Source organism: Tasmannia lanceolata, unplaced genomic scaffold (assembly GCF_043159265.1).
Source record: "Tasmannia lanceolata isolate RefF3 unplaced genomic scaffold, GAP_Taslan_0.1 ptg000037l, whole genome shotgun sequence".
NCBI classification, from domain to species: domain Eukaryota; kingdom Viridiplantae; phylum Streptophyta; class Magnoliopsida; order Canellales; family Winteraceae; genus Tasmannia; species Tasmannia lanceolata.
The window spans coordinates 598,592-624,111 of NW_027518714.1; the positions used below are offsets into that span (position 1 = coordinate 598,592).

Here is a 25,520-nt window from a genome sequence, read left to right on the forward strand (position 1 = left end):
TAAAAAGCATAAAGGAGGGGGTAGGATTGAAAATATGTGGGTTGAATGGGTGCCTTTGTTAAAAAAAGTCAAAAAAAGTGATGTGTAATTCTCATAGATTTTTGGGGGAAATTAAAAAAATTCCCTCATTTTCTCTTCTGCTACATATATATATATATATATATATATATATATATATATAGAGAGAGAGAGAGAGAGAGAGAGAGAGAGAGAGAGAGAGAGAGAGAGAGAACGGTTTCTACACACGTGTAGATAAGTTATCTACACACTAGCTTAAAATACAGTGGAGGCCCACATTGTTTGGGTGATCCAAACCATTCATTTGATTGGCCCTCACATAGATAGGGTGACCACAAAAAATCAGCTCCATAGGATCATCCTAACCCTTCGAACCGTGGAGGCAAAAAATAGACAAATTTGTGAAGGTTTATACACGTTCATTTTACCTCCACAAATCGTAGGGTTGGGATGATCCTATGGAGCTGATTTGTTATGGACACCCTATCTATGTGAGGGCCAATCAAATGAATGGTTTGGATCACCCAAACAATATGCCCTCCACTATATTTTAAGCTAGTGTGTAGATAACTTATCTACACATGTGTTTAGAAACCGTTTTCTCATATATATATATATATATATATATATATATATATATATATATAGAGGTATATGATTGTACGCTCGACCGTACCTAAAGTTAGGTACGGTAGAGTGCCAAATCACATGGGTCCCCCATTTTTGGTGGGCATCTAAACCATTCATTTGTAAGGCCCCATCATAGATAGGGTGCATACCAAAAATCAGCTCCATAGGATCATCCTAACCCCTCCAAAACTGGAGGCCAAAATGGGCAGATTTGTGGACAAACACTGTCTGTCCATTTTGGCTTCCACAAATGGATGGGTTAGGATGATCCTATGGAGCTGATTTTTAATATGCACCCTATCTATGATGGGGCCTTGCAAATGAATGGTTTAGATGCCCACCAAAAATGTGGGACCCATGGGATTTGGCACTCTACCGTACCTAACTTTAGGTACGGTCGAGCGTACAATCATATACCTCATATATATATATATATATATATGAGAAAATAAAGTATGTGCAGCTGTACAGATAAGCTATCTGTGCATGGGTATAAAAATCAGCCATATTGGTTCATTACGTGGGGCTCCAAAGCATTCATTTGGAAGGCCCTTCCATGGATAGGGTGTGTATCAAAAATCAGCCCTATAGGATCATCCTAACGTTGCCATTTGTGGAGGGAAAAATGGGCAGAAACAGTGTCTGTCCATTTTCCCCTCGAACTTTGATTGGGTTAGGATGATCCTATAGGGCTGATTTTTGATACACACCCTATCCATGGAAGGGCCTTCCAAATGAGTGCTTTGGATCCCCATGTAATGAACCAATAGGGCTGATTTTTATACCCATGCACATATAGCTTATCTGTGCAGCTACACATACTTTATTTTCTCATATATATAGACACACACACACACACACACACACACACACACACTAGTAAAAAACCCCGTGCGATGCACGGGCCGACAAAAAACTGTACGGACCACATCATTGGTTGATCCAAACCATCCATGTGATGGAACACAACATCAATAGGTTGTGCCCATAAAATCATTTCCACAAGCTGATCCTAGCCCTCCAATCTATAGAGGTTTCCATAATTTAAAAAGCATGAAGGAGGGGGGTAGGATTGAAATTATGTGGCTTTAACGGGTGCCTTTGTTAAAAAGCATAAAGAAGGGGGTAGGATTGAAAATATGTGGGTTGAATGGGTGCCTTTGTTAAAAAAAGTCAAAAAAAGTGATGTGTAATTCTCATAGAATTTTGGGAGAAATTCAAATAATTCTCTCCTTTTCTCTTCTGCTATATATATATATATATATATATATATATATATATGAGGAAAATGATTGTGAGCTTGAAGCTCATATAGCTTATATGAGCTTGAGGGCCCAAACACATGGGTCCCACATTTTTTGTGGTGATCCAAACCATTCATTTGCAAGGCCCCATCATAGATAGAGTGTGTACGAAAAGTCAGCTCCATTGGATCATCCTAACCCCTCGAAAAGCGGAAGGCAAAAATGGGCAGATTTGTGGCAAACGGTGTCTGTCCATTTTGCCATCCACTTTTGGATGGGTTAGGATGATCCAATGGAGCTGATTTTTTGTACACACCCTATCTATGTAAGGGCCTGTCAAATGAATGCTTTGGATCATCATAACAATGTGGGCCCACATGTATTTGGCCCTCAAGCTCATATAAGCTATATGAGCTTCAAGCTCACAATCATTTTCCTCATATATATATATATATATATATATATATATATATGTATGAGGAAACTGTTGGTGAGCTCACCAAACTTATGGTGAGCTAGCTTGCCCAATCACATGGGTCCCACATTTTGGGGAGTGATCCAAACCATTCATTTGCAAGGCCTTATCATAGATAGGGGGTGTACCAAAAATCAGCTCCATAGGATCATCCTAACCCCTCCATTTGTGGAGGACAAAAATGGGGCAGATTTGTGTCTGTCCATTTTTGTCCTCCACAAATGGAGGGGTTAGGATGATCCTATGGAGCTGATTTTTGGTACACCCCCCATCTATGTAAGGGACTTTCAAATGAATGGTTTGGATCATCCTAACAAAGTGGGCCCCCATGTGATTGGGCAAGCTAGCTCACCATAAGTTTGGTGAGCTTAAGCTCACCAATAGTTTCCTATATATATATATATATAGAGGAAAGTGAAGCTACACTGCCGGTGTAGCTAACTTAGCTACACCGCCGGCTTAAAATACAATGGGCCCACATTGTTTTGGTGATCCAAACCATTCATTTGATTGGCCCTCACATAGATAGGGTGTCCACCAAAAATCAGCTCCATAGGATCATCCCAACCCTTCAAACTGTGGAGGCAAAAATGGACAAATTTGTGAAGGTTTTTACACGTCCATTTTTGCCTCCACAGTTTGAAGGGTTGGGATGATCCTATGGAGCTGATTTTTTGTGGACACCCTATCTATGTGAGGGCCTTAGCTACACCGCCGGCTTAAAATACAATGGGCCCACATTGTTTTGGTGATCCAAAGAATTCATTTGATTGGCCCTCACATAGATAGGGTGTCCACCAAAAATCAGCTCCATAGGATCATCTACACCGCCGGCTTAAAATACAATGGGCCCACATTGTTTTGGTGATCCAAAGAATTCATTTGATTGGCCCTCACATAGATAGGGTGTCCACCAAAAATTAGCTCCATAGGATCATCCCAACCCTTCAAACTGTGGAGGCAAAAATGGACGTGTAAAAACCTTCACAAATTTGTCCATTTTTGCCTCCACAGTTTGAAGGGTTGGGATGATCCTATGGAGCTGATTTTTGGTGGACACCCTATCTATGTGAGGGCCAATCAAATGAATTCTTTGGATCACCAAAACAATGTGGGCCCATTGTATTTTAAGCCGGCGGTGTAGCTAAGTTAGCTACACCGGCAGTGTAGCTTCACTTTCCTCTATATATATATATATATATATATATATATATATATATATATATATATATATATAGGGAAGCATTTTCTGTGCGATACCTCAGATAAGTTATCTGAGCAAGAGCTCAAAAAAACATATGGGCCCACCTTGTTTGGATGATCCAAAGCATTCATTTAGATAGTCCAAAGATAAATAGAGTGTGCACAAAAAATCTGCTCCACAGGATTATCCTAACCCTTCGATTTGTGGAGGTTAAAGTGGATGGGTATAAACCTCAACAAATCCGTCCATTTTTAACCTCCAAAAATCGAAGGGTTAGGATGATCCTATGGAGCTGATTTTTTGGGCACACCCTATCTATGTAAGGGCCTATCAAATGAATGCTTTGGATCATCCAAACAATGTGGGCCCACATGATTTTTTGAGCTCTTGCTCAGATAACTTATCTGAGGTATCGCGCAGATAAGTTATATATATATATATGGTTTGTGTGCAGCTGCTAAGCTATCTGTGCATGGCTGCACAAACAATAGTGGGGGCCACATTTTTGGGGGGATCCAAAGCATTCATTTGAAAGGCCCTTCCATGGATAGGGTGTGTACCAAAAATCAGCCCTATAGGATCATCCTAACCCAATCAAAGTTGGAGGGGAAAATGGACAGACACTGTTTCTGCCCATTTTTTCCCTCCACAAATGGCAGGGTTAGGATGATCCTAAAGGGCTGATTTTTGGTACTCACCCTATCCATGGAAGGGCCTTCCAAATGAATGCTTTGGATCCCCCAAAAAATGTGTGGTTTGTGCAGCTGCACAGATAAGGCAGCCATGCACAGATAGCTTATCTGTGCAGCTGCACACAAACCATTTCCTCTCTCTCTCTCTCTCTCTCTATATATATATATATATATATATATATAAAGTTTCACTGGAGTCAATTAAGTGAATTAAAATAAATTAAGGCTCACTTCACTCCCATGATGCCATCCATGCCACTATTCATGTTACTGTTCACTACTCTTTTCGCGTAACTATTCACAGAGTTTTGTAGGGAGTTTTAAGAGTTTTTTTTAAAGTGAAGAGTTTTTATGTTAGGGTTTTAGAGCTTTCTAGGTTCTTTTGTTCTCTCTCTCTCTCTCTCTCTATATATATATATATATATATATATATATATTTATATGTGTGTGTGTATTTACTTTAGGTTTTCGAGACTTTTTTTTCATCTTTTGGAATAAGAAATGAATTAGGGTTCTACTGCCCATTTACTGTTTGTGGGGTTTTCTTGGAGAAGAAAACTCTAAATTTGCAAAGATTTTTTCAGCTATTTCTGTAGGATTTTTGTGGGTTTGATCTACAATTCTCATCTATCTAGATTAGATCTATTTTCTGCTTCAAATTTTCATTATGTTAGAGTAGTTATCAAATGAAGGTTAGTTGCTGAAATTTTCTGCAGTGATTTAAGTTCTTAATTGATTCCATATTTGAATTTTCTTGTTGATATATGCAACCAAGAGCTTGATTTTTATTTTTGTTAGAAGTTGTGTATCAAAGGGTCAATTGTAAATTTGTTCTACATTTATAAATGATGTGTGTTTCGTGATGACTTCACCTTGAGTTTGAGATTGTACATATTTGCATTTTTCTGGGATAGTTTTTTACTTGTTTGAAGGGTGTTCTAAGAAACTTGGTGGAAGTCTTCTTCTATCAAGGATGTAGAGACATCGGTATTTGGTATTTTTTACGTGTCACTCTTTTAGTAATCTAATACTTGATTTTTAGTACCTAGCAGAAAATACAGTAACACTTGATTCTTGATTTGTTTGATTCTGTTGGAATATGTAACTTGCCTAAGGGCATTTAGGACTTTGTACATCCCTTTATGTTTTAGTATAAAGATATGAGTCAGGAGGAGATAACCCTAACTCATTCTATTTTCTCTGTCTAAAGTTTCGTCTAACATGGTATCAGAGCCTTAGGGTTTTCTGATCCCTAGAGTTCTCTATCAGCCTCCATCTTCTCCGCCACCCCCCACCCCTCTCGCTGCGAAACCCAACTCCGGGCCAAGTTTCATTCGAGGCATACCGTCACGCTGCCTTTTTCCTCCTGAGAAGGAGTCGTTCCCTCCGAGCCGAAGGCACTAGGCCCTCCGTCCCCGTCCCTCACGAGTCACGCCCGCCACGTTTCTCCTCCCCCGCGCATAGTTCCTGGTCCTGTACCCCCGCGCAACAACCCCTAAAACATTTTCCACACAGGGTGGAAATTATTTTCCAAGAACGAGGATTTGCACCCCCCCCCCACCAGAAATTATTTTTTTTCCAGCCCCCAATTCGTAGGTCTGCTGGTAAGCCTCACACCCCAAGTTTTTCAACCCCCATCATTTTTCCTCCTCTCCCTTTCATCCCTTGGTAAACCTTACCACTCTTTTCTCCTTGTTATTATGTGTTAGATCTTCATCTCTTACTCTTACCCTACTTTGATTCTCGTTTGTCTTTGCGGCTCCCCTCTGTGCCTCATGGCTTCCCTCTTGTCAAGCTTCGTCGATGCTCGTCATTCTTGGAGCCGCGTCTAGCTTTCTTGGCGTATCCTAGTTTGCCCACCTATTTTGTTATCTCCTGTTATTCGTCTTGGTTTGGATTGTCTGTTTTCTTTCTTGCTTGTTGTTATAGAGGAGGTGCTTGACAATCCTTCCACAGGAGTGGCTCCTGGTGTTCGTCCGACACCCTCTCTGGCGTCTTCTTCGTCATCATCTCTTTGTGTAGATGGATCATTCCCACATATCACTACTGTTAAGTTGGATGGGGCAAACTACGTTACTTGGAAAGCAGCCGTCGAGAAGTATCTTATCGCGCGTGGGAAAACCCACGTCATTCGTCGTGATCCTCCTCCTACGACGGATCCCACTTTTGATCGATGGGAACAGGAGGATGCTCTTGTTTGTACCCTTCTGTGGCAGAGTATGGCCCCTCATGTCTCTGGGCCCTTGATGCTTCTGCCTACTGTGAAACGGATCTGGGATCAGGTTACTCTTCTTTATTCTGGCGTGACAAACATTAGTCGGATCTGCTCTACCTATTCCGAGTGGATGCGTTTCCGTCGTGGTGATCTTCCTCTTGCCACCCATTACAGCCAATTCGTTGGCCTTTGTCAGCAGCTTGATGTTTACATGCCACTTACCACGGATCTCACAGAGGCTGCCCGTCAGAGGGATCAGATCCGTGTTGTGCAGTACCTTGAGAGTTTGGGTCCAGAGTACAGCATCTTCGTCAGCAGATTATCGGTTCTGGCGCTATTCCTTCCCTTACTGAGGTTTACTCCCGCGTTCAGCAGTGCTCTCCTGGTGATCCAATGATATCTGTTCCTATTGATGGTTCTGCTCTCGCGACCTATGATGGCAGTACTCGCCCGCCTCGTGGTGGAGCCTCCTCTGGTCGTGGCCGTGCCGGCAGTGGTGGTGGTCGTTATGGTGGTGGACGTGGCCGTTCTTTTTGCACTCACTGTTAGCGCGAGGGACATTATATTGACCATTGCTATACCCTGCATCCCGAGCTTCGTCAGGCACGCTCGGCTCACATGGGTGCTACTACTGCTTCGGCTTCAGATTGCGCTCCCTCTGCTTCTGTTCCTGCACCAGCTGATTCCACCTATACATTATCCCGTGCCGATTATGAGGAGTTCCAGCGTCTGCGGCTCAGTTCTCGTCCTCCCTCTGCAGGTTTCGCCCAGCCAGGTAGTTCACCCACTACGCTTCTATCTAGCTCAGGGTCATGGATCATTGACTCTGGCGCATCCAATCACCTGACTGGTAACTCTTCTCAGCTTCATTCTTTTCGCTCTTTCTCGTCTCCCTCTCAGTCTATCACCCTTGCTGATGGGTCCACTACACCTATCACTGGTGTTGGTGATATCTCCCCTCATCCTGCTCTTACCTTATCTTCTGTTTTATGTGTACCAAAATCACCATTTAGTTTACTTTCAGTTAGCCAAATTACTAAATCTCTTCACTGTTCTGTCTCATTTTTCCCATCTTACTGTTTATTTCAAGATCCCTCGACCGGGAAGACGATTGGAACGGTCGTGAGGTAGATTGACTCTATCGTCTTGACTGCCGGCCGCCTACTGTCTTACATAGCTATGTGGATACATTTCAGTGGCATTGTCGCCTGGTGCATCCTTCACTTCAGCGACTGCAACAGACTTCTCTGGTTCCCGGACCTTTTTCTAGTTTTCAGTGCGAGTCCTGTGAACTCGGGAAGCACCGTCGTGTGTCGTTTCCGTCCCGGATCATTAGTCGAGTGTCTAGTCCTTTTGAATTAGTCCATTCTGATGTATGGGGACCCTCTAGGGTCGCGTCTACTACTAGCTTTCGGTATTTTATTGTGTTTATTGATGACTTCTCACGCATGACCTGGTTATATTTACTGAAGAGTCGATCCGACGTGTTCTTTGCTTTTCGCACATTTCATTCTGAAATTAAGAATCAATATAATTGCAATATTAAATGTCTTCGTACTGACAATGCTAGAGAATATTTTTCTGATACTAATGGCTTTCAATCCTATCTCTCCCAACATGGGATTTTACATCAGTCTTCATGTGCGTATACCTCTCAACAGAATGGTGTTGCTGAGAGGAAACTTCGTTATTTGCTTGAAGTAGGTCGCATTCTTCTTTTTCAGATGAGTGTTCCTAAGGCATATTGGAGTGATGCCCTTCTCACGGCGTGTTTCTTAGCAAATCGCCTTCCTTCCTCTGTCTTAGAGGGTGCCTCTTCTTTCGAGATTTTATCTCCTAGTAAGGAACAGTTTCCTCTGACACCTCGTGTATTTGGATGCGTTTATTTTGTTCATCACCTTGGACCTGGCCGTGACAAACTCGATCCCCGGTCTGAGCGTTGTGTCTTTCTGGGGTATTCCCGTACGCAGAAAGGCTATCGTTGCTATAGTCCTCGTCTGCGTCGCTGGTTTGTCTCAGCCGATGTTACGTTCTTTGAGTCTGAGGTATTCTTCCAACATGACGCGGCATCTTTCACCCCTTCTCTCGAGTCCGAGGTCTTGCTTCCCTTACCAGATCTACCTGCTTCTCTTCCGTCATCTCCTATTTTCGTGCGGCCAGCTTTTGCAGCTTCTACTTCTTCTGCCACGTTGGAGAAGCCAGCTCCACCTAAAATTACACAACAGTATCAGCGGCGCCAAGTTACAGATAGGTCTCTTCTACCTCCTCTCGCACAATCATCTTCTGAGCCGATGATCTCTCTCTCCCGCTCTCAGGTATCTTCTCTTCCGCCTTCCTCTGTTGTTTCTGATTCTCCTATTGCATCTCGTACGAGATCCCGTTCCACTGCACATCCTATTTCGAGTTTTGTTTCTTATGATAAGCTCACCAGTACCTTCCAGAGCTTTGTTTCCTCCATGTCTTCTATGTCTTTACCACAGTCAGTGGCTGAGGCTCTTGACCCTTCTGGCTGGCGTGATGCTATGAACCTAGAAATGGGCGCTCTTCATAGTAATAATACTTGGGATCTGGTTTCTCTACCCCCTGGTGCCCGTCCTGTTGGTTGTCGGTGGGTTTTCTCCATCAAATACCTCCCTGATGGTACTGTCGAGCGCTTAAAAGCACGGTTAGTCACGAAAGGATACACTCAGACTTTTGGTGTTGACTACATTGAGACCTTCAGTCCCGTTGCGAAAATTCCCTCTGTCCGTGTGATCCTGTCTCTTGCTGTTAATCATAGCTGGCCTCTTCATCAGCTGGATGTGAAGAATGCTTTCCTCCATGGCGACCTGACTGAGGAGGTGTATATGGAGCAACCACCAGGGTTTGTTGCTCAGGGGGAGACTTCCTCCTACGTGTGTCGCCTACGCAAGTCACTCTATGGCCTCAAACAATCTCCGCGTGCGTGGTTTGGGAAATTCAGTGAGGCAGTCATGCGCTTTGGCATAAAACAATGCGCAGTGGATCACTCAGTCTTTAGTTATCACTCTTCAGCTGGGTGTATTTTGTTGATAGTTTATGTGGATGACATAATCATCACAGGGAGCAATTCACAAGGTATACAACGTTTGAAAATCTTCTTGCAAAAGGAATTCTCTACTAAGGATTTGGGTCAGCTCAGGTATTTCTTGGGGATAGAGGTTGCTCGTTCTTCTAGAGGCTTGTTCCTATCACAGAGAAAGTATGTCTTAGACTTGCTAAAAGAAACAGGCAATCTTGGAGTTAAACTAGCTTTTGCACCCATGGATCCTAATGTGAAACTCGTTCCAGAAGAAGGAGAGTTGTTGGAGGATCCTAGCAGGTATCGCAGGCTTGTCGGTAAACTTATATATCTCACGGTTACTCGGCCAGATATTTCATATGCTGCGGGAGTTGTCAGTCAGTATATGAGCTCTCCACGTACTTCTCACTGGGCTGCGGTGACACAGATTCTCAAGTATTTGAAAGGGGCTCCAGGGAAGGGATTGATGTTCAAAAGACATGGCCATATGAAAGTTGAAGGCTTCTCTGATGCAGATTGGGCTGGATCCCCAGCAGATAGACGGTCCACCGCTGGGTATTGTACATTTGTAGGTGGCAATCTTGTTTTATGGAAGAGTAAGAAGCAGGATGTTATAGCTAAGTCCAGTGCAGAGGCTGAATACAGGGCAATGGCACAGACAAGCACGGAACTTATTTGGCTACGTTCACTTCTTTCTGAAATTGGCTTCATTTCATCTTCTCCTTCGCAGCTTTATTGCGACAACAAAGCTGCAATATACATTGCCAACAATCCAGTCTTCCATGAGCACACCAAGCATATTGAAGTGGATTGTCATTTTATCCGTCAAAGAATCCAGAAAAGAGAGATTTGCACTGTGTTTACTCGGTCAGGGGACCAATTAGCTGATATGTTTACAAAGTCCTTAAATAAGTCAAAATTGAGTGATATATGTAACAAGCTAGGAATGTATGATATCTACATTCCAGCTTGAGGGGGAGTGTTGGAATATGTAACTTGCCTAAGGGCATTTAGGACTTTGTACATCCCTTTATGTTTTAGGATAAAGATATGAGTCAGGGGGAGATAACCCTAACTCATTCTATTTTCTCTGTCTAAACTTTCGTCTAACAGATTCATATGTTTGTTTTTTCTCATCGTCATTGAGACTGGATCCATGTTCAACCATGTATTAGTAAGACTGCTTTTTTCCTTCTTATACTTGCAATTATGTTATCTAATTATTTCCTTGCTCTCTGGATCACTTGGCAGGGGACGTACAGCACACAAATCTTCTCCTTGGCTGTTCTGTTATCAAGCATGTTTATTTATAACCAGGTTGGTTTATTTCAAGTTGACACCTTTCTTCTTTTTATTGGAAGACATTGTGTGTGTGTGATATTTGGGACTTTTTATATTTAAATATTTATTTTTAAATTGTTGGTTTGATTTTTAATCCTTTTTTTCTCCTTTTGTAACATCCTTCTATTGAAAACTAAGGAAACATTGTCCATTGCATCCTGGATATTCCATTTCTTCAATTCTTCTTCCTTATCATTCTATTCTTTTAATCAGATGGGGGGCATAGATGAAGCTGCTCTTGATCGTCTGTCTCTTGTTACTGAAATGACAAAACACATCCGTGTTAGAGCATCTGGAAGGACTACAGCATCTGAGCTTGGGCAATTCTCCCCAGTCTTTGTTTGGCTTTTGAGGGTGATTATATCATCATATTATTTTGTCTTTGTGTATGGATTTATTAATAGGAGTTTGCTTTTTGCTAGAGTATAAAAGAATAAATAACGCCTTCCTCCCGCTGTTGGAGTAATTGGTAGTTTGACATGGCATCAGAGCAGAAGGTCCTGAGTTCAAACTTCCTTGATAGCAAAATCCACATGCAATGGCCAAACCCATAAGAGGGGCCACATATGCCACGTGTAGGCCAACCCTAGAAAGAGGGGCCACATGTGAGGGGGAGTGTTAAAGTATAAAAGAATATATAACGCCTTTCTCCAACAGCTTAAGCTGTTGGAGTAATTGGTAGTTTGACACTTTTGAATAATCATACCAATTTCATTTCTATTTATCATGCTTATTATTCCTTAGGTGCAAAGCATGGATGTGTCAGATTGGTGATCAATACAATTAACCCTGTCAATTGTGTTTGTAGGACTTCTATTTGGACTTAGCAGAGGATAATAGGAAAATAACCCCTCGTGATTACCTAGAGCTAGCGTTGAGGCCCATGCAAGGAGAAGGAAAAGATATGGTTGCAAAAAACGAGGTATGTAGATTCGTATGTATGATTGATTTCGGTCTCTGTTGATAATATTTACATAGTATATGTAATTTGGTGCTGCACCTTATATATTTATTTTATGTTATCAACAATTTATTCTCTAATTATTTGAAATTTAACTGTTAATCAATGGATTAGTATTGTGTAGTAAAATAAGAAATATTGTAATGTTTATCATATGAGGTTTTTCTTTTGGTTACACCCGTAATTTTTTCTATTTGCCTATTCTCGTCACTTCATCATTCATTTTAAACAGTTGAGGTCTGCTGTATATTATGGAGTTTGTTTTTGGATGCTTCTTTTCTTTCTTAGTGACAGTTGCTGATATCTATTCCAAGTTATGGTGCTAATAATTCTAGAAAAATAATGATTAATAGATTCGGGAGTCCATTCGAGCTCTTTTTCCAGACCGAGAATGCTTCACCCTTGTGCGACCTCTGAACAATGAAAATGATCTCCAACGTCTAGATCAAATCTCTGTAAGTCCGCACATTCCGTTATTATTTTCTATGTTCTTATCTATTGATCTTCTTTTTTTTCTGTTAGTATATAAAAGTGTCACATTCCATGTGCAGTTGGACAGACTACGACCTGAATTTAGATCTGGGCTGGATGCATTGACAAAGTTCGTTTTAGAGAGAACCAGACCTAAGCAAGTTGGAGCTGTAATGATGACTGGCCCCATTCTTGCTAGCATTACACAATCTTTCCTTGATGCGTTAAATAATGGTGCAGTGCCGACAATAACTTCCTCATGGCAGGTTTGTAGTGGATCTACAAGTTTCATTTTTTTTTTTGGTTTGTTCCATTTTGTTTTGTTCTCCTATTCAATGATATGTGTGCGCATGCTAGCTGCTATCGCAAGTCCTGTAGTTGTACCTCTAAATACAGGGACGACCTCTAAATACAGGGACCATTACTCACTATGATGTTGTTGTTGGGTTTAAGTGTTTATTGTGCATCTGCAGACCTTGTGTCTGCAGCTAGCTATCCAGTAAGCAATTTGTCAGACCAAGTTGCATCATGTTTAGGCCATCTATCCAACATTATTAAGCATAAAAGATAAATCAGTTGGCAGATTTAAAACCCCTCAAATAGCTATTCTATTCATGAGTTAAAGCATTGACATTTCACATTCACCTCAAAGCAAGGTTTTAAATCTCTGTTTCGGTTTTGGTCATCAGCAAAACTGAAACGTTTCGGTTTCGGTACGAAATTTTGGACGAAATCTCGTAAAAATTTCACCGAAATTTCTGAAATTTCGGGTGAAATTTTGTACTTCACCGAAACGTTTCACCGAATTTCAGAAATTTCACCGAAATTTCCTTCCGAAACGTTTCGGCGAAGTTTGGTACTTTTCTGACTCAATGTGGATTTCGTTTCGTTTTCCAACGAAACCAAAATATTTTAAAACCATGCCTCAAAGTCCGGTATACCTCTAATACATCTGTGTGTAAATCTTTTAACTTTTTACAAAACTTAGATACTCTTTAAGTTTTGAACTGATGCCAGTGCTGAACTACAGACAATTATGCGAATAGATAGAAATTTTGTAGTACCAATCTCCTACACGCTCTGTTGTAGAGGCAATAAGTACTCTGTTGCCATGAGGTGTAGGGCTCAAGACTGGTACACAAAGAGAGTAAAGCCCTTAAAAAAAAGGATAGAAATTTTGTAGTCTGTACTTTCTTTCACATTTTCTCATTCCAGGCTCTGAAATACTGTTAGATCTCTTGATAAAAAGAAGGAAAGGATAGAAACCACTGTCCAATCTTTCTTTTTTTTATTATAGGTAAGACTGACCTCTAGGTTGAAGAACAAAGCCTTTACCATTGATCACTTGATGGTTGCAGAACTCATTTACTGACTCCCAAATTTTGAATTATCATGGAGGCTGGCTTTGTACTGCTACTTTTGAATCAGAATCTCATAGTGCAGTAGTAAATGATTTGACACGTAAACAATTTCATGTTATACCGTCATTCAGAATTTCAGATCAATTGATTGATAACTGCATAAAATCCAACTGACTTCCAAATTGAGTTGTTTGAAATATTAATTTTGTATGCTTCCTTTAAAATCAAAGCTCATAACATAAGATTAGTAGTTTTGGCATGCAAATGGTTGAATCCTTGTTCCCTGCTCAGGCCTTTATATTATTGGGGTTAAGTACCTTGTTTTGTTTATTTTTATGTCTTGTTTATCTTAGTAATTTCTGCCCAGGAAATTGTCTAATTTTCCATTTTTATGTTATGCTCTCTATCATCATCAGTTTTTATGTTTTTCTTTGAATCTGAGTCTACAAATTGTTGTTTCCCTTTTTACTTGTTATCTTCCCTAGACGTCCACTAGTAGCCTTTTTAGTGAGTTGTTTATTCTGTGGGCCCACTGCTCACACTCTTTTTGGTCTGATTCGATAGGGCTCTGTATAAAGCTTCGTCTTCATCTCCTGATTTTTTTTTTCTATACACCTTCCTTTCTACGCAGCCTACACTACTTTTTTGATTTTGTGGAATCTTATATTAAGGATGAAATCAAGGAATTTTGGAAAATGAACATAGTAGACAACTGTCAAAAGCAAGGTTGCCAAGGCGGGAATCGATTCGGGATTCGAAAGCGGGAATCGAAGGCTCCTGGGATGGTTGGAAGTGGGAATCGTGGGTTTGCCAGAGAGTCGACGGGGATTCGTCGGGGAATCGTCAGGGATTCGCCAGGGAATCGCTGAGAGTCGTGGGGAGTTGGGATTCCCTGGGGATTCGCAGGGAATCGCCTGGGAATCGGGGTTCCTATAAAGTGGGAATCGGGGTTTTCATAAATTGGGAATCGGGGTTTCCCAGAATCAGGGATTCGAATCGAATCACGGTTCAGATTCGCGATTTGGGGATTCGCGAATCCCCAACTCCAGGTACGAATCCTGCTTCTCTGGTCAAAAGCACTTTGCGTTGTTGATAAGAGCTCTGTTGACCCTCTCCGCACCTGTGGTTTGTTAACTTTAATTGTGTGTTCTGTTCTTATAGGAATCCTTGCATTTGAGAACCCTATTATGAGTGTCTCAACTCTCAAGTCATCCAGTCAATTGTTTTGTTAGTCTTTGTCATGCTTGTATGTGATTAAGCTTTTTTCCTATACTGTCCTTTGTTTAGTCCTTGAGTTGACCTCTTGCATTTTTTTCTTATTTAGTTGAATATCTCGACCCCAACTAGTTTGGGACAAAGGCTTTGTTGTGTTGTTGTTGTAGTTGAAAATCTCGCCGCACTCCTACTTTCCCCCATATACAACAACTTTCTTTTCAGTTTCTATTTGATATTGGGGCTTCTTTTGTGTCATTTGCTTGTCATCCCTTGCCCATGTGTCCATGTGGTCTTTCATTTAGATTTAATCCCCTGACTACTTTTCATGTTTCCCAGAATCCTTCTCTGGCTCTCAATGGGCATCCCCTTTTAATCCACGTTAGGGTGTGCCAGTCTAGAAAGAAAAAATAAAGAAATGGTTTGAATGACAGCTTTCCTAAAATCTGGCAGTGATTTCCTAAAATTGGTGAACCATGTCTCTAAATCAATGGTTAATTATGTGTAAATGGTTCAATAATGTTACTGAAGGAACCAAGAAATGATGCTGGTTATGATTGTATTGGAAGTATTTGGAACACTATAGGGAAACCTTGGAATGCATAAACTATTGAACATATAACAACTGGGAAAAGTATAAAATTGATGAATCAGAACTGAGACAAAACTCAGCATTTGACCCAAGACTGTTGAGTTTCAGTTGCAAATTAGCCACTTGCAAACTTATAGCCTCTTACAAACATATTAACAGGTTAAGTTACGACCTTTGGAACTATGATATCTCATGTTATGAATCTTTTAACATGTGCGGAAAACTGCAAATGGATATAAATTATTGTGTTTATATGTCATGTAAAATACAGTAGCTTCAACAACTTAGAGATTTGATTGTTTTTCCTCATTATTGCAGTAGATATGGGCAAAATCCCGAGGGTCCTATTTTCATTATTGCAGGGAGTTTTGTCTCTTTGACACACTGCAAAATTCATCTACAGAGATTTGATTGTTTTTCCTCACAATTTTGTGTTTTTTACATCATTTTCTCGTTTTTTTTACTGCTGAAAGCTGGATGATCCTACTGTAATGCCACATTGTGTAGTCCCTGTTTCATGGTCACCCAGGAAATGCTCCTTTTACTGTATACTATGTGCACCATTTTGTACTAATGGATACTGTTTTTATTTACTTCTAAGAAAAAAATTGAAATGATATTAGGAAGTGCTTAGTTATTAAACTAGAAGTGCTTAGTTAATTTAGTTTGCTGGAGTATTTTGTCAATGCTGCTTTTTCTGCAGAGTGTTGAAGAAGCAGAATGTCGGAGGGCATATGAATCGGCCACTGATGTTTACATGTCTGCTTTTGACCGCACAAAGCCTCCTGATGAGGTCAGTGTCTCTATTTTAAGCATTCTGCATTAGCTATATGCAACTTGTTTGTGAGTTCTACTCTTCACTAATTTTCTTTGTGGTAGGTTGTTCTAAGAGAAGCACATGAAGATGCTGTTCAAAAATCACTTGTTGCTTTTAATGCAAGTGCCGTAGGAGCTGGTTCGGTACGGCAAAAGTATGAAAAGCTTCTTCACAATTTTTTCAGAAAGGCATTTGAGGTGATGATTGGATTTGTGTAATTTCTCTTTGGTTTAAGTCAATTGTTTATCCATTTTACCTGGTGCTTAAGTGTATAAAAGTTCATTGGGAGCTGCTAATTATTATGCATGCATGTGTGTATCCATGGGGCTGTGAGGGTCCTGCGTGCCCAAACATGCACCACGTATCCAGAAAGAATTCTAGTCCAACTGTACTAGAGACCAATGCGTGTGGACTCCCTTTCACGATGTTCATTTTAGTTTACATTGTTACGAATACCATTTCGGTGGGCGTTTCATTTAGGTCATTGAAATTGAGAGTATCCGTGTTTCATCCATTTTGGTGTTCTGTTTCGGAAAAGGAGCTACAACTGGTATTTTTAAAATAGTTATAAATTTTAAAAAATATATATATATATATATATATATATATATATATATATATTTAGAAATATATAAGAAACCATTATATTAACCTAATTTAACAGAAAGACTCAATTTAGTACTTAAAACATTTAACATAGGCATGAAATTGGCTCTCGATGAGCCTACCTAATATCAAATTTATTACAAAACATCAATAATACTCGTCATTCGGCATACCAAATGCCAGCTGTAAGTATTACAAACATCAAGTTTGAAATTGTTCAAATCTCTCATCTCGAACGGGCTTTCGTAAGTTGAATCATTATACTCAATTGAATGGTAGCCCTCATTATCAACACCGACAACTCCACCAACATCATCAACATCGATGTTTGTATCACAGTCGTCTGCAATAGTAGCAATAGTAATATGTTCCACTTGTTGCCAAGGTCTTAAATTTCGGTTTTAGTTTCGGTCGGCACAGAAATGGAAATATTTCGGTTTCGGTGAAAATCTTGTAAAATCATGGAAACATATGCAAATGATGAATTTTTAAGATAAAACTTTGGGAAATACTAGAATAAGCACAAATACATACGTATAAATCATCACATAGCAAGAAAGCCCTCCATAATAGCTTTAATCACGGCATTCAAAAAAAATAAAATAGCTTTAATCACATCGAACGCCTAGTGACATGCATTGTCACACATATCTTGAACAGTAAAGTCAATAAAGAAGTACAATGTAATGAAGTATAATAAAGTACAATGACTGGTTTCACCTCGAAAGACCCCAACTCTATGTCAATACCACAGATTTACGGGGTATTATTGGCCCAATGTTGATCTGACATCCCATACATACAATACGGTTACTTTGTTGTGCAGTTCAATGATGTTGCCTACCAATTTCTGTGAAAATTTATGTACATTTAGTAATGAGAGAACTGTCATACGCACTGAACTTGAAATTTTGAATAATTTTCAAAGAAGTAGTATTTGCACAAACAAACAAACTCTTTGGTTGAATCAAGATTATAGCAATGGTACCCTTTCTGAGTACAAGAGTATCTTATAAAGACATGCTCAGATGCACGAGGATCTAGCTTATTTGTACTTGGACTCACAGAATGAACAAAGTATACACAACCAAACACTTTAAGTGAAAACGAGATACAACATGCTATTGGGAAATAAAATAGAGTGAAGAGACTTATCATGAAAGATGGAGTATGGTACTCGATTAATCAAGTAACATGAAGTTAATAATGCATCTCCCCAATCTATCTTAGGAACACTCATCTTAAGTAACAAAGTTTGTGCAACTTCATGACGATGTTTATGTTAGACTATTCCATTTTGCTATTGATTATATCCATAAGATGGTAGACGAACAATACTTGATTATGGAAAAAAAAAAATTAAAATTCTTGTGACATATGCTCCTTGGCATCCTGAACGTAAGCCACACATTTTTTCGTAATTAAGTTTGAACTTCTTGATAAAACACTAGAAAAATAGACAAAATCCCATATTTTTCTTTTATTGAATATAACCAAGTTACATGAGAATAATCATCCACGAAATAACAAATTACATATGATATGACACTGTAAATTCTAGCTGAACCCCAAATGTCAGAATGAACTTTTGAAAAAGGTGCGAACTTCCTTTTATCATCTCTAGAATAAAAGTAATTTCTATGATGTTTTCCCAACTCACAAACTTCACAGTCTGCAGTAGAAACAAACTCATGACCAGTGACTACCCGAATCCACACTAAGGGATAGCAGTGCACACTAAGAGAGGATTCCTTTGCATGCAGGCAAAACATTTCACACTTAAACACTGTAGGCCACAGGAAGGATGTTATCTTCTGATGAAGGTATGTCAGTCCACAATTAGGCAAATGAATCCACAGAAGGGCAGTCCACACTTTACGCACAGCAACACCACAATCCATTCACAATGAAATTCAATTAGTCTGTACATCTTCCTCCCAGATTATCACTGATAGAAGAATAGCGTGATTGGTAGACACGAGGGTTCAAGGGACACTAAGAGTATCATGGGTTTTTTCTGCACAATGGAGAGAGAAATACCTAGGTTTTGCCTGTACCCTCGTGAATCATGGGTTTTTTTTCTGCACAATGAAGAGAGAAATACCTAGGTTTTGCTCAGCACAAGAGATTAATGGATGAAGAGGTAGAGAGAAGAATATCAATCTAGGGTTTTTAAAGAAGGAACACAAAAATCAGTTCAAGGCGCCTATGAATCTTGCTCTGATACAATGTTACAGTAAAAGAGAAAAAGAGAATTATTTGGAGGATACCACTCGAGCTGTGGAGTAAAAGTGAAAAAGAGAACTAACCCACCTTTTATAACATAAGTCGTGCGACAACTCACTTGTCACTTTTCTAACGTTCCTGGAAGAGCAAAGACCATTTTGGGCCCACTCCACTCCACTCTTTCCTATAGTTAAACTAGTGTTATTGGAGACACTACAGGTACACACTATTAAATTACGGTCCGCAAGGGAGACTTGTCACTTTTAGTCAGAGGTTTTCCTATATGGATGTAAAATGCAAAAGTTGTTTCTTGGAAACTGGAATGTGGATCCTTATCAATCAAATAAACTCCCTTCTCTATTGAGCAAAGGGAAACTTAATTCATGGAGATGATCAAATAAATTCCTTTTTCTATTGAGTGGGGTAAAACTATAGTTCATTTGTGGTGAAAACATTTTCACTACTATCACAAATCTAGTAAACCTTTGGAGAATCAATTTTGGTTTGACATGTTAATTTTGTGGTCCTTGTTCTTGCGAATGATTGTAAAATTATGACTAGGATGGCTGGTGTGAAACAAAGTTACTTTCAAATTTGTTTATCCTTTTTAAGGCTTCGTACACGGTTAAAACATTATTATTTAATCTTGTGAAAAGAAGGATTGTTACAAGTGTTACCTACTCAGCTTTCAAAGTCCTTTCGGTAAATTATCCCTGCATGAGTGTCCCCATGAAATGTATGCCATTTGTAGTAAAAAACCTTGCAGTTTCTATGCTTTAAAGGTGATATTTTTTCCTCTCTTCAAACCTAGGGGATATCATTTGGGGTACCGTATAGTGTCTCATTAAGCCTTATTGTGCTGTTACTAATCAGCCTATATTAAGTTATTTTATTGTATCAACCACCCTCGACGAGAAAGGCAATGAATTTGTCAACTCCTTGGATAGTTGTAGACATTGTTTGAAATTTCGGTTTCAGCATAATTTCGGACCTAGCCGAAAACGAAATTTCAGCCGAAATACCGAAATTTGGTGAAGATGCATGGAATGTTGATGTTTTGGCCGAAAAAATTAATATTTTTTTTCCAAATTTCGCCGAAATTGACGAAAAATTTCTGCCGTAAGTTTCCGAAATTTTGACCGCAATTTTGTACGTTTCGCCAATTTCGGTTCGGAACGTTTCCGTTTCGGTCTGAAATTTCGGATTTCGGTCGAAATTTAAAACCATGGTTGTAGAGATGGAGGAGTGGAACCATGACTTTGGTGTCCTTTTTATGTAGAGCGGAACCATGATTTAGGTGTACTTTCATCATTTGATTCATTTTCTTCCTATACCAGTAAATGTTCCATGTAAAAGTAAATTGTATTTTCCCAGGTATGTCTGTTTGGGTTGGCTGGTGGTATGTTTGTACGCGGCAAAAACAGATAACCTTATATGGAATGTGAAGAGTGAATAGCATTTATGCATGGACACTTGAAAGTTCAATTTAGGTTTGAGTATCCCAGTTCTTTTTTCTGCTTCATCCTGTCACAATATTGCTTATTAACCAACTTTTTGGTGTCTTAGTAAACATATTTGCTAGCCATTTTTTCTGCTTCATCCTGTCACAATATTGCTTATTAACCAACTTTTTGGTGTCTTAGTAAACATATTTGCTAGCCACCTTTATTAAAATTCTGCAGTTTGGTTTCTTATGAGTATCTAATGGGGTTTCCCATACTGTTAAGTCAATACTGGGTATGCATGCTCTTGCATAGATCTGTTTGTCCATGCTACACTTGTGGTACCATTGATTTTATCTGACCTCTGATGTAGGATTACAAAAGGAATGCTTTTATGGAGGCAGATATGAGGTGTTCAAATGCTATACACGGCATGGAAAAGAAATTGCGAGCTGCTTGTCATGTCCCTGATGCCCAACTTGATATTGTCATTAGGGTGAGCTATTCTTGCTATCAGATAATACTTTTGTTCTCCATAGTCCATGTCTGATTTTGTTAAAACGTTGACCTAATAAATCCATGGATTTGTGTTTTCCATGTTTATTTGCCTTTTGTGGAGTGTGGTCATCTTTATTTCGAATTTGATTCAGTTAAAACATTGACCCATTACTTTGCTGCTTGCATTCTCCTTACTCATTTTTTCATTTCCAGGTGCAGCCAAGGCACACACAAATAAAAGTAATTGTAAGAATAACTCAATAGAATCCGAGTGCGACATACATTATATTGAATGGAGCCATTGATTTGGCTGCCATAATGGTTTCTTATGTACCACATATTTATGTGTGATCTTTCACACACATTTTCCCAAGTATTGGAAAATGACTAATACCCTTGGAAAACTCCAAACCAATTTTTCTCTCCTCTTTACCCATTTATCTTGTTTCTCAAGATCCAAGCCCTAACCCCCTCTCCTGGTGTGGGATCTTGCTTTCGCGTGGAACCCCAACAGTCCCCCCCTCCACGCAGGAGCAATGTGGGAACTTGAGATCTTCCTCGAGGGATTTTTTCTGCCCTCAAGGGCAAACCAGATCTTCCTTGAGGGATTTTTCTTCATCCTGAAGGGCAAACCGAAGTTACCACACCCCTACTCTGATACCACTTGTTGGGACCCAGGTAGAACTCACCCTTGAAAGCTAGCCGTTAAGAGGAGTGTGCCCAAGCCCTTATAAGCCTCATCCACATCCATTCATCCCCAACAATCTGGATTATAATGTTTAGGTGGATTCTGTTTGGTCAGTGTCATGTTAAATCCCTTGTGTTCCTGGTTGGATTTTACCACTTTAAACCCTTTAAAAACCATTACCTTTTCATGACTTTTGGAGTTTGAAAGTTGGGCTTCAGAATTTCTGTACTTTTTTTCTTTGAATGATTGAGAATTTCTGAACTTTGTGACTTATAATGTAAAGGAATGAATGACGTCAGGTGTTTAATAGACATTTCAAGAAACTATTGCAGTGAAATTCTGGGTAGATATTTTCTTCAAAATTCTTGGTAGAGATTTTCTTCGTAATGTTATGTTTGTTACCTACGCCTTAGATCACTTATTAGTTTACAGGTGGCCCAAATGGTTTTTGGTAGTTGGGCCCTCCATCTTAGCCTCGCTAGTAGATCATTGACTAGTATACATCTAGGGTTTATTGTTTTCTTTTTGGCCATTAGGCCTTCTATATGGGCTCCACTAGTATATTACTCATCACTATAAAATGTGGGCCCCACTGCCGATGGTATATCACTAATTAGTATAAGTGAACTGCTCTTTTAACTATTTTGAGGCAGCAAGGTTCCAAACAGGAGAAGCAGTTCTCCAGGAAATAATTTCCGTATGATTGATTGTCATCGTCATTTATTTCAAAATCTACAGGAAGCAGAATTGGGATTACATTTTTTTACTAGAAGAAGCATTTATTTTTTCGATAGGTCAGAAGATGCATTTATGTTCTAGTTAATTTGATAATATGATGATTATTATATGGTCAATATTCTCTACAGGTGCTGGATAGTCTGCTCTCGGAGTACGGAGCGTCATCTCATGGTCCAGGAAAATGGCAAAAGTTGGCCAACTTTTTGCAACAGTGGTATGTCTCATCATTCCATGTGATTATGATTTACGTCTCAACTGTTGCTTTTCTGCTGCCTATCATTTGATGTTTGTAAAATGTGCAGTTTAGAAGGGCCTATACTTGACCTTGCCAAGAAGCAATTAGATCAAATCGAATCAGAAAGGAGTGCTCTTATGTTGAAATGCCGCTCAACTGAAGACAAATTGGGATTACTTAACAAGCAACTCGAGGCAAATGAGAAGTACAAAGCTGACTATTTGAGGCGTTATGAGGAGGCTATCAGTGAGAAGAAGAAAAGTGCAGATGAGTATACAAACCGTATTGGTAATTTGCAGAGCAAGTGCAGCTCCTTGGAGGAAAGATGTTCGAGCTTATTGAAAACCCTAGATTCTGCCAGGCAGGAATGCTCTGAATGGAAAAGGAAATGCGATCAGAGTTTTTTAAAACAGACAGCTGAAGAAGAGCAGGCCAATGCAGAAATAGCAGCTCTCAAGTCCATAAGCAATGCTGCCGAGGCGAGATTGGCTGCTACCCGCGAACAAGTGCAGTCTGCTCTGGAGGAGGCATCCGAGTGGAAGCGCAAATATGACATTGCTGTTAGAGAAGCCAAAACAGCTCTGGAGAAAGCAGCGGTGATACAGGAACACACCAATAAGAAGATCCAACAAAGGGAAGATGAACTGCGGGAAAAGTTCTCTGCCACTTTAGCTGAAAAGGTGAAACCTTGTCCCTCTCTCCTCCATTTTGTTACAGTATTTGGGTTCTAAAATGGATAGTTACACTCTTTCTATATTGCATGACAGGAAAATGAAATTAAGGATAAGCAGGCAAAGATTGAGAGTGCTGAGCCTCGCCTGACAAGTGTGAGTTTAGAGTTGAAGGTAATAATACACTTTACAAGTCTATCAGTGACTTTAGGTGTAAGTTTTTTGCGTGGTTGGTGATCATGATGACTTTGGTAATTTATATGCAGGCTACTGAAGCAAAACTGAAGAATTATGACTTGAAATTGTCAGCCTCGAAACGTGAAATTTGGAAGTTAAGTGAGAGTTTAGATTCTGTCAAGGTCGCAGCTCAAGCATACGAGAATAAAGCCCAGATACTAGAACAAGAAAAGACTCACCAGGAGCAGAAGTACATATCTGAGCTTCAAAGGTTTGAGGAAGCAAAGCAAAGGTGTATGGCTGCGGAAAAGGAAGCAAAAAGAGTGACCGAGTTGGCTGATAAAGCTCGGGCGGAAGCAGTCACCGCTCAAAAAGAAAAGAGTGAGGTTCAGCGATTGGCAGTGGAGAGATTAGCCCAGATTGAGAGAGCGGAAAGGCATGGTGAAAGTCTAGAGAGACAGAAAGCCGATCTGATGGTTGAAGTACAGAGCCTGCGTGTCGCTGAAGCCAATGCTATTTCCAAGGCTGCATTGCTGGAATCACAGCTTGAGGAGCGGCAGAATGAAATTGAGATGCTGCTGCAATCAAACAGTGAACAGAGAGCAAACACAGTCCAAGTTCTTGAGAGCTTATTAACAACCGAAAGAGCAGCTCGAGCAGAAGCAAGCAGTAGAGCGGAGGCCCTGTCTCTGCAATTACAGTCCACCCAAGGCAAACTGGATTCCCTCCAACAGGAGTTAACATCTGTACGTGTGAACGAAACTGCACTGGATGGTAAGCTCAGGACCGCTTCTCATGGGAAACGCGTGAGGATAGATGACCATGTGGGTGTGGAATCCGTCCAAGATATGGACGTTGATGAACAGCTTATCAGAGGAAGAAAGAGATCGAAGAGCACGACTAGCACTTTAAAAATGCCGAGCACGACTAGCCCTTTAAAAACTCCGACAGCTGAAGATGGGGGTTCCATATTTAAAGGGGATGAGGATGACAACCACAGTCGTCAAACAGAATCGGAATTGGAAGACTATACCAAGTTCACTGTGCCGAAACTAAAGCAGGAGATTACAAAACATGGTTTTGGAGCACAACTGCTGCAATTGAGGTATTCTAACAAGAAGGATATAGTTGCTCTGTACGAGAAACATGTCCTAAACAAGTAGAGCCGTGTCTATTTGAGATCTAACCTAGAAAAATATACCAAATTTATTTCAAGGGAGTGTGTGAGCATTTGTGCATGTTTTGAATGATACTCGTGTACACATCATTTTCTTTTCTGTACGAGGTACGCATACAAAATAGTTTTAAATTTGCAGTCACTTGTGAGGGAAATGTCTTCAATCTGTTGTGTGTGGGGGTATTTTATGTAAAGTAGGGCGGTAAATGTGCACGTAACATCATATGATCTGCACTTCTTCGATCCAGAATCTAAGTGGTCTCTTAATTAATGCATCTATTGAACCATTAATCTGATGTCGGTTGGATAAAAAGAGGTTTGTATCAAGAAACAGATTTCTAATGGGTCGGATCTTTCTTTAACTATGAAAGGGATTCTCTGCGTAGGTTTTGTCTTTCTTGAAGGCCATGTCTGGCAACCATGAATTGTTTTCCACAGAAATCACTGTCTTTTGTATGTTTGGCTCCTTCATTTTTTCTTCTTTAATATTTGCAATAAATGTTGGGGAGAGTTTTTTTTATGCACTGAATTGACAGCCCAACAGTGAACAAGGGGAGGCCAAGGTACTTGGATGGAAAATTTATGCAGTGCATAATCTGATCTTTATGCACAGGATGACATGTGAAAATTTTATATCACACTTCGATACGTTAACTTCAAGGCCTGATTGGTCTTTGAATCTTATTAAGGCAGCAGAGGATTCCAAGAGTGCAGTAGTATCTGCAGAGGCATCACCATAAAATAGTCTGCAAAATGGGGACACTGCCCTTCTGGAAAGGATTGTTGGTT

The 25,520-nt window shown here is 39.9% G+C and overlaps 1 protein-coding gene across 1 annotated transcript in view; it reads left to right on the top strand.

Annotated features, from left to right (window-relative positions):
* LOC143860648 (uncharacterized) overlaps window positions 1-25,116 on the top strand; it is a 40,194-nt gene extending 15,078 nt beyond the window's left edge. The window contains exons 3-14 of the mRNA XM_077371395.1: window positions 10,770-10,835; window positions 11,073-11,213; window positions 11,668-11,781; window positions 12,174-12,275; window positions 12,372-12,557; window positions 16,160-16,249; window positions 16,336-16,470; window positions 20,921-21,043; window positions 22,600-22,685; window positions 22,774-23,386; window positions 23,474-23,551; window positions 23,644-25,116. Of these exons, the coding sequence (XP_077227510.1) occupies window positions 10,770-10,835; window positions 11,073-11,213; window positions 11,668-11,781; window positions 12,174-12,275; window positions 12,372-12,557; window positions 16,160-16,249; window positions 16,336-16,470; window positions 20,921-21,043; window positions 22,600-22,685; window positions 22,774-23,386; window positions 23,474-23,551; window positions 23,644-24,717 (2,808 nt within the window). The 3' untranslated portion in view covers window positions 24,718-25,116. The remainder of the gene's footprint in view (window positions 1-10,769; window positions 10,836-11,072; window positions 11,214-11,667; window positions 11,782-12,173; window positions 12,276-12,371; window positions 12,558-16,159; window positions 16,250-16,335; window positions 16,471-20,920; window positions 21,044-22,599; window positions 22,686-22,773; window positions 23,387-23,473; window positions 23,552-23,643) is intronic.
* Window positions 25,117-25,520: the final 404 nt, after the last annotated feature.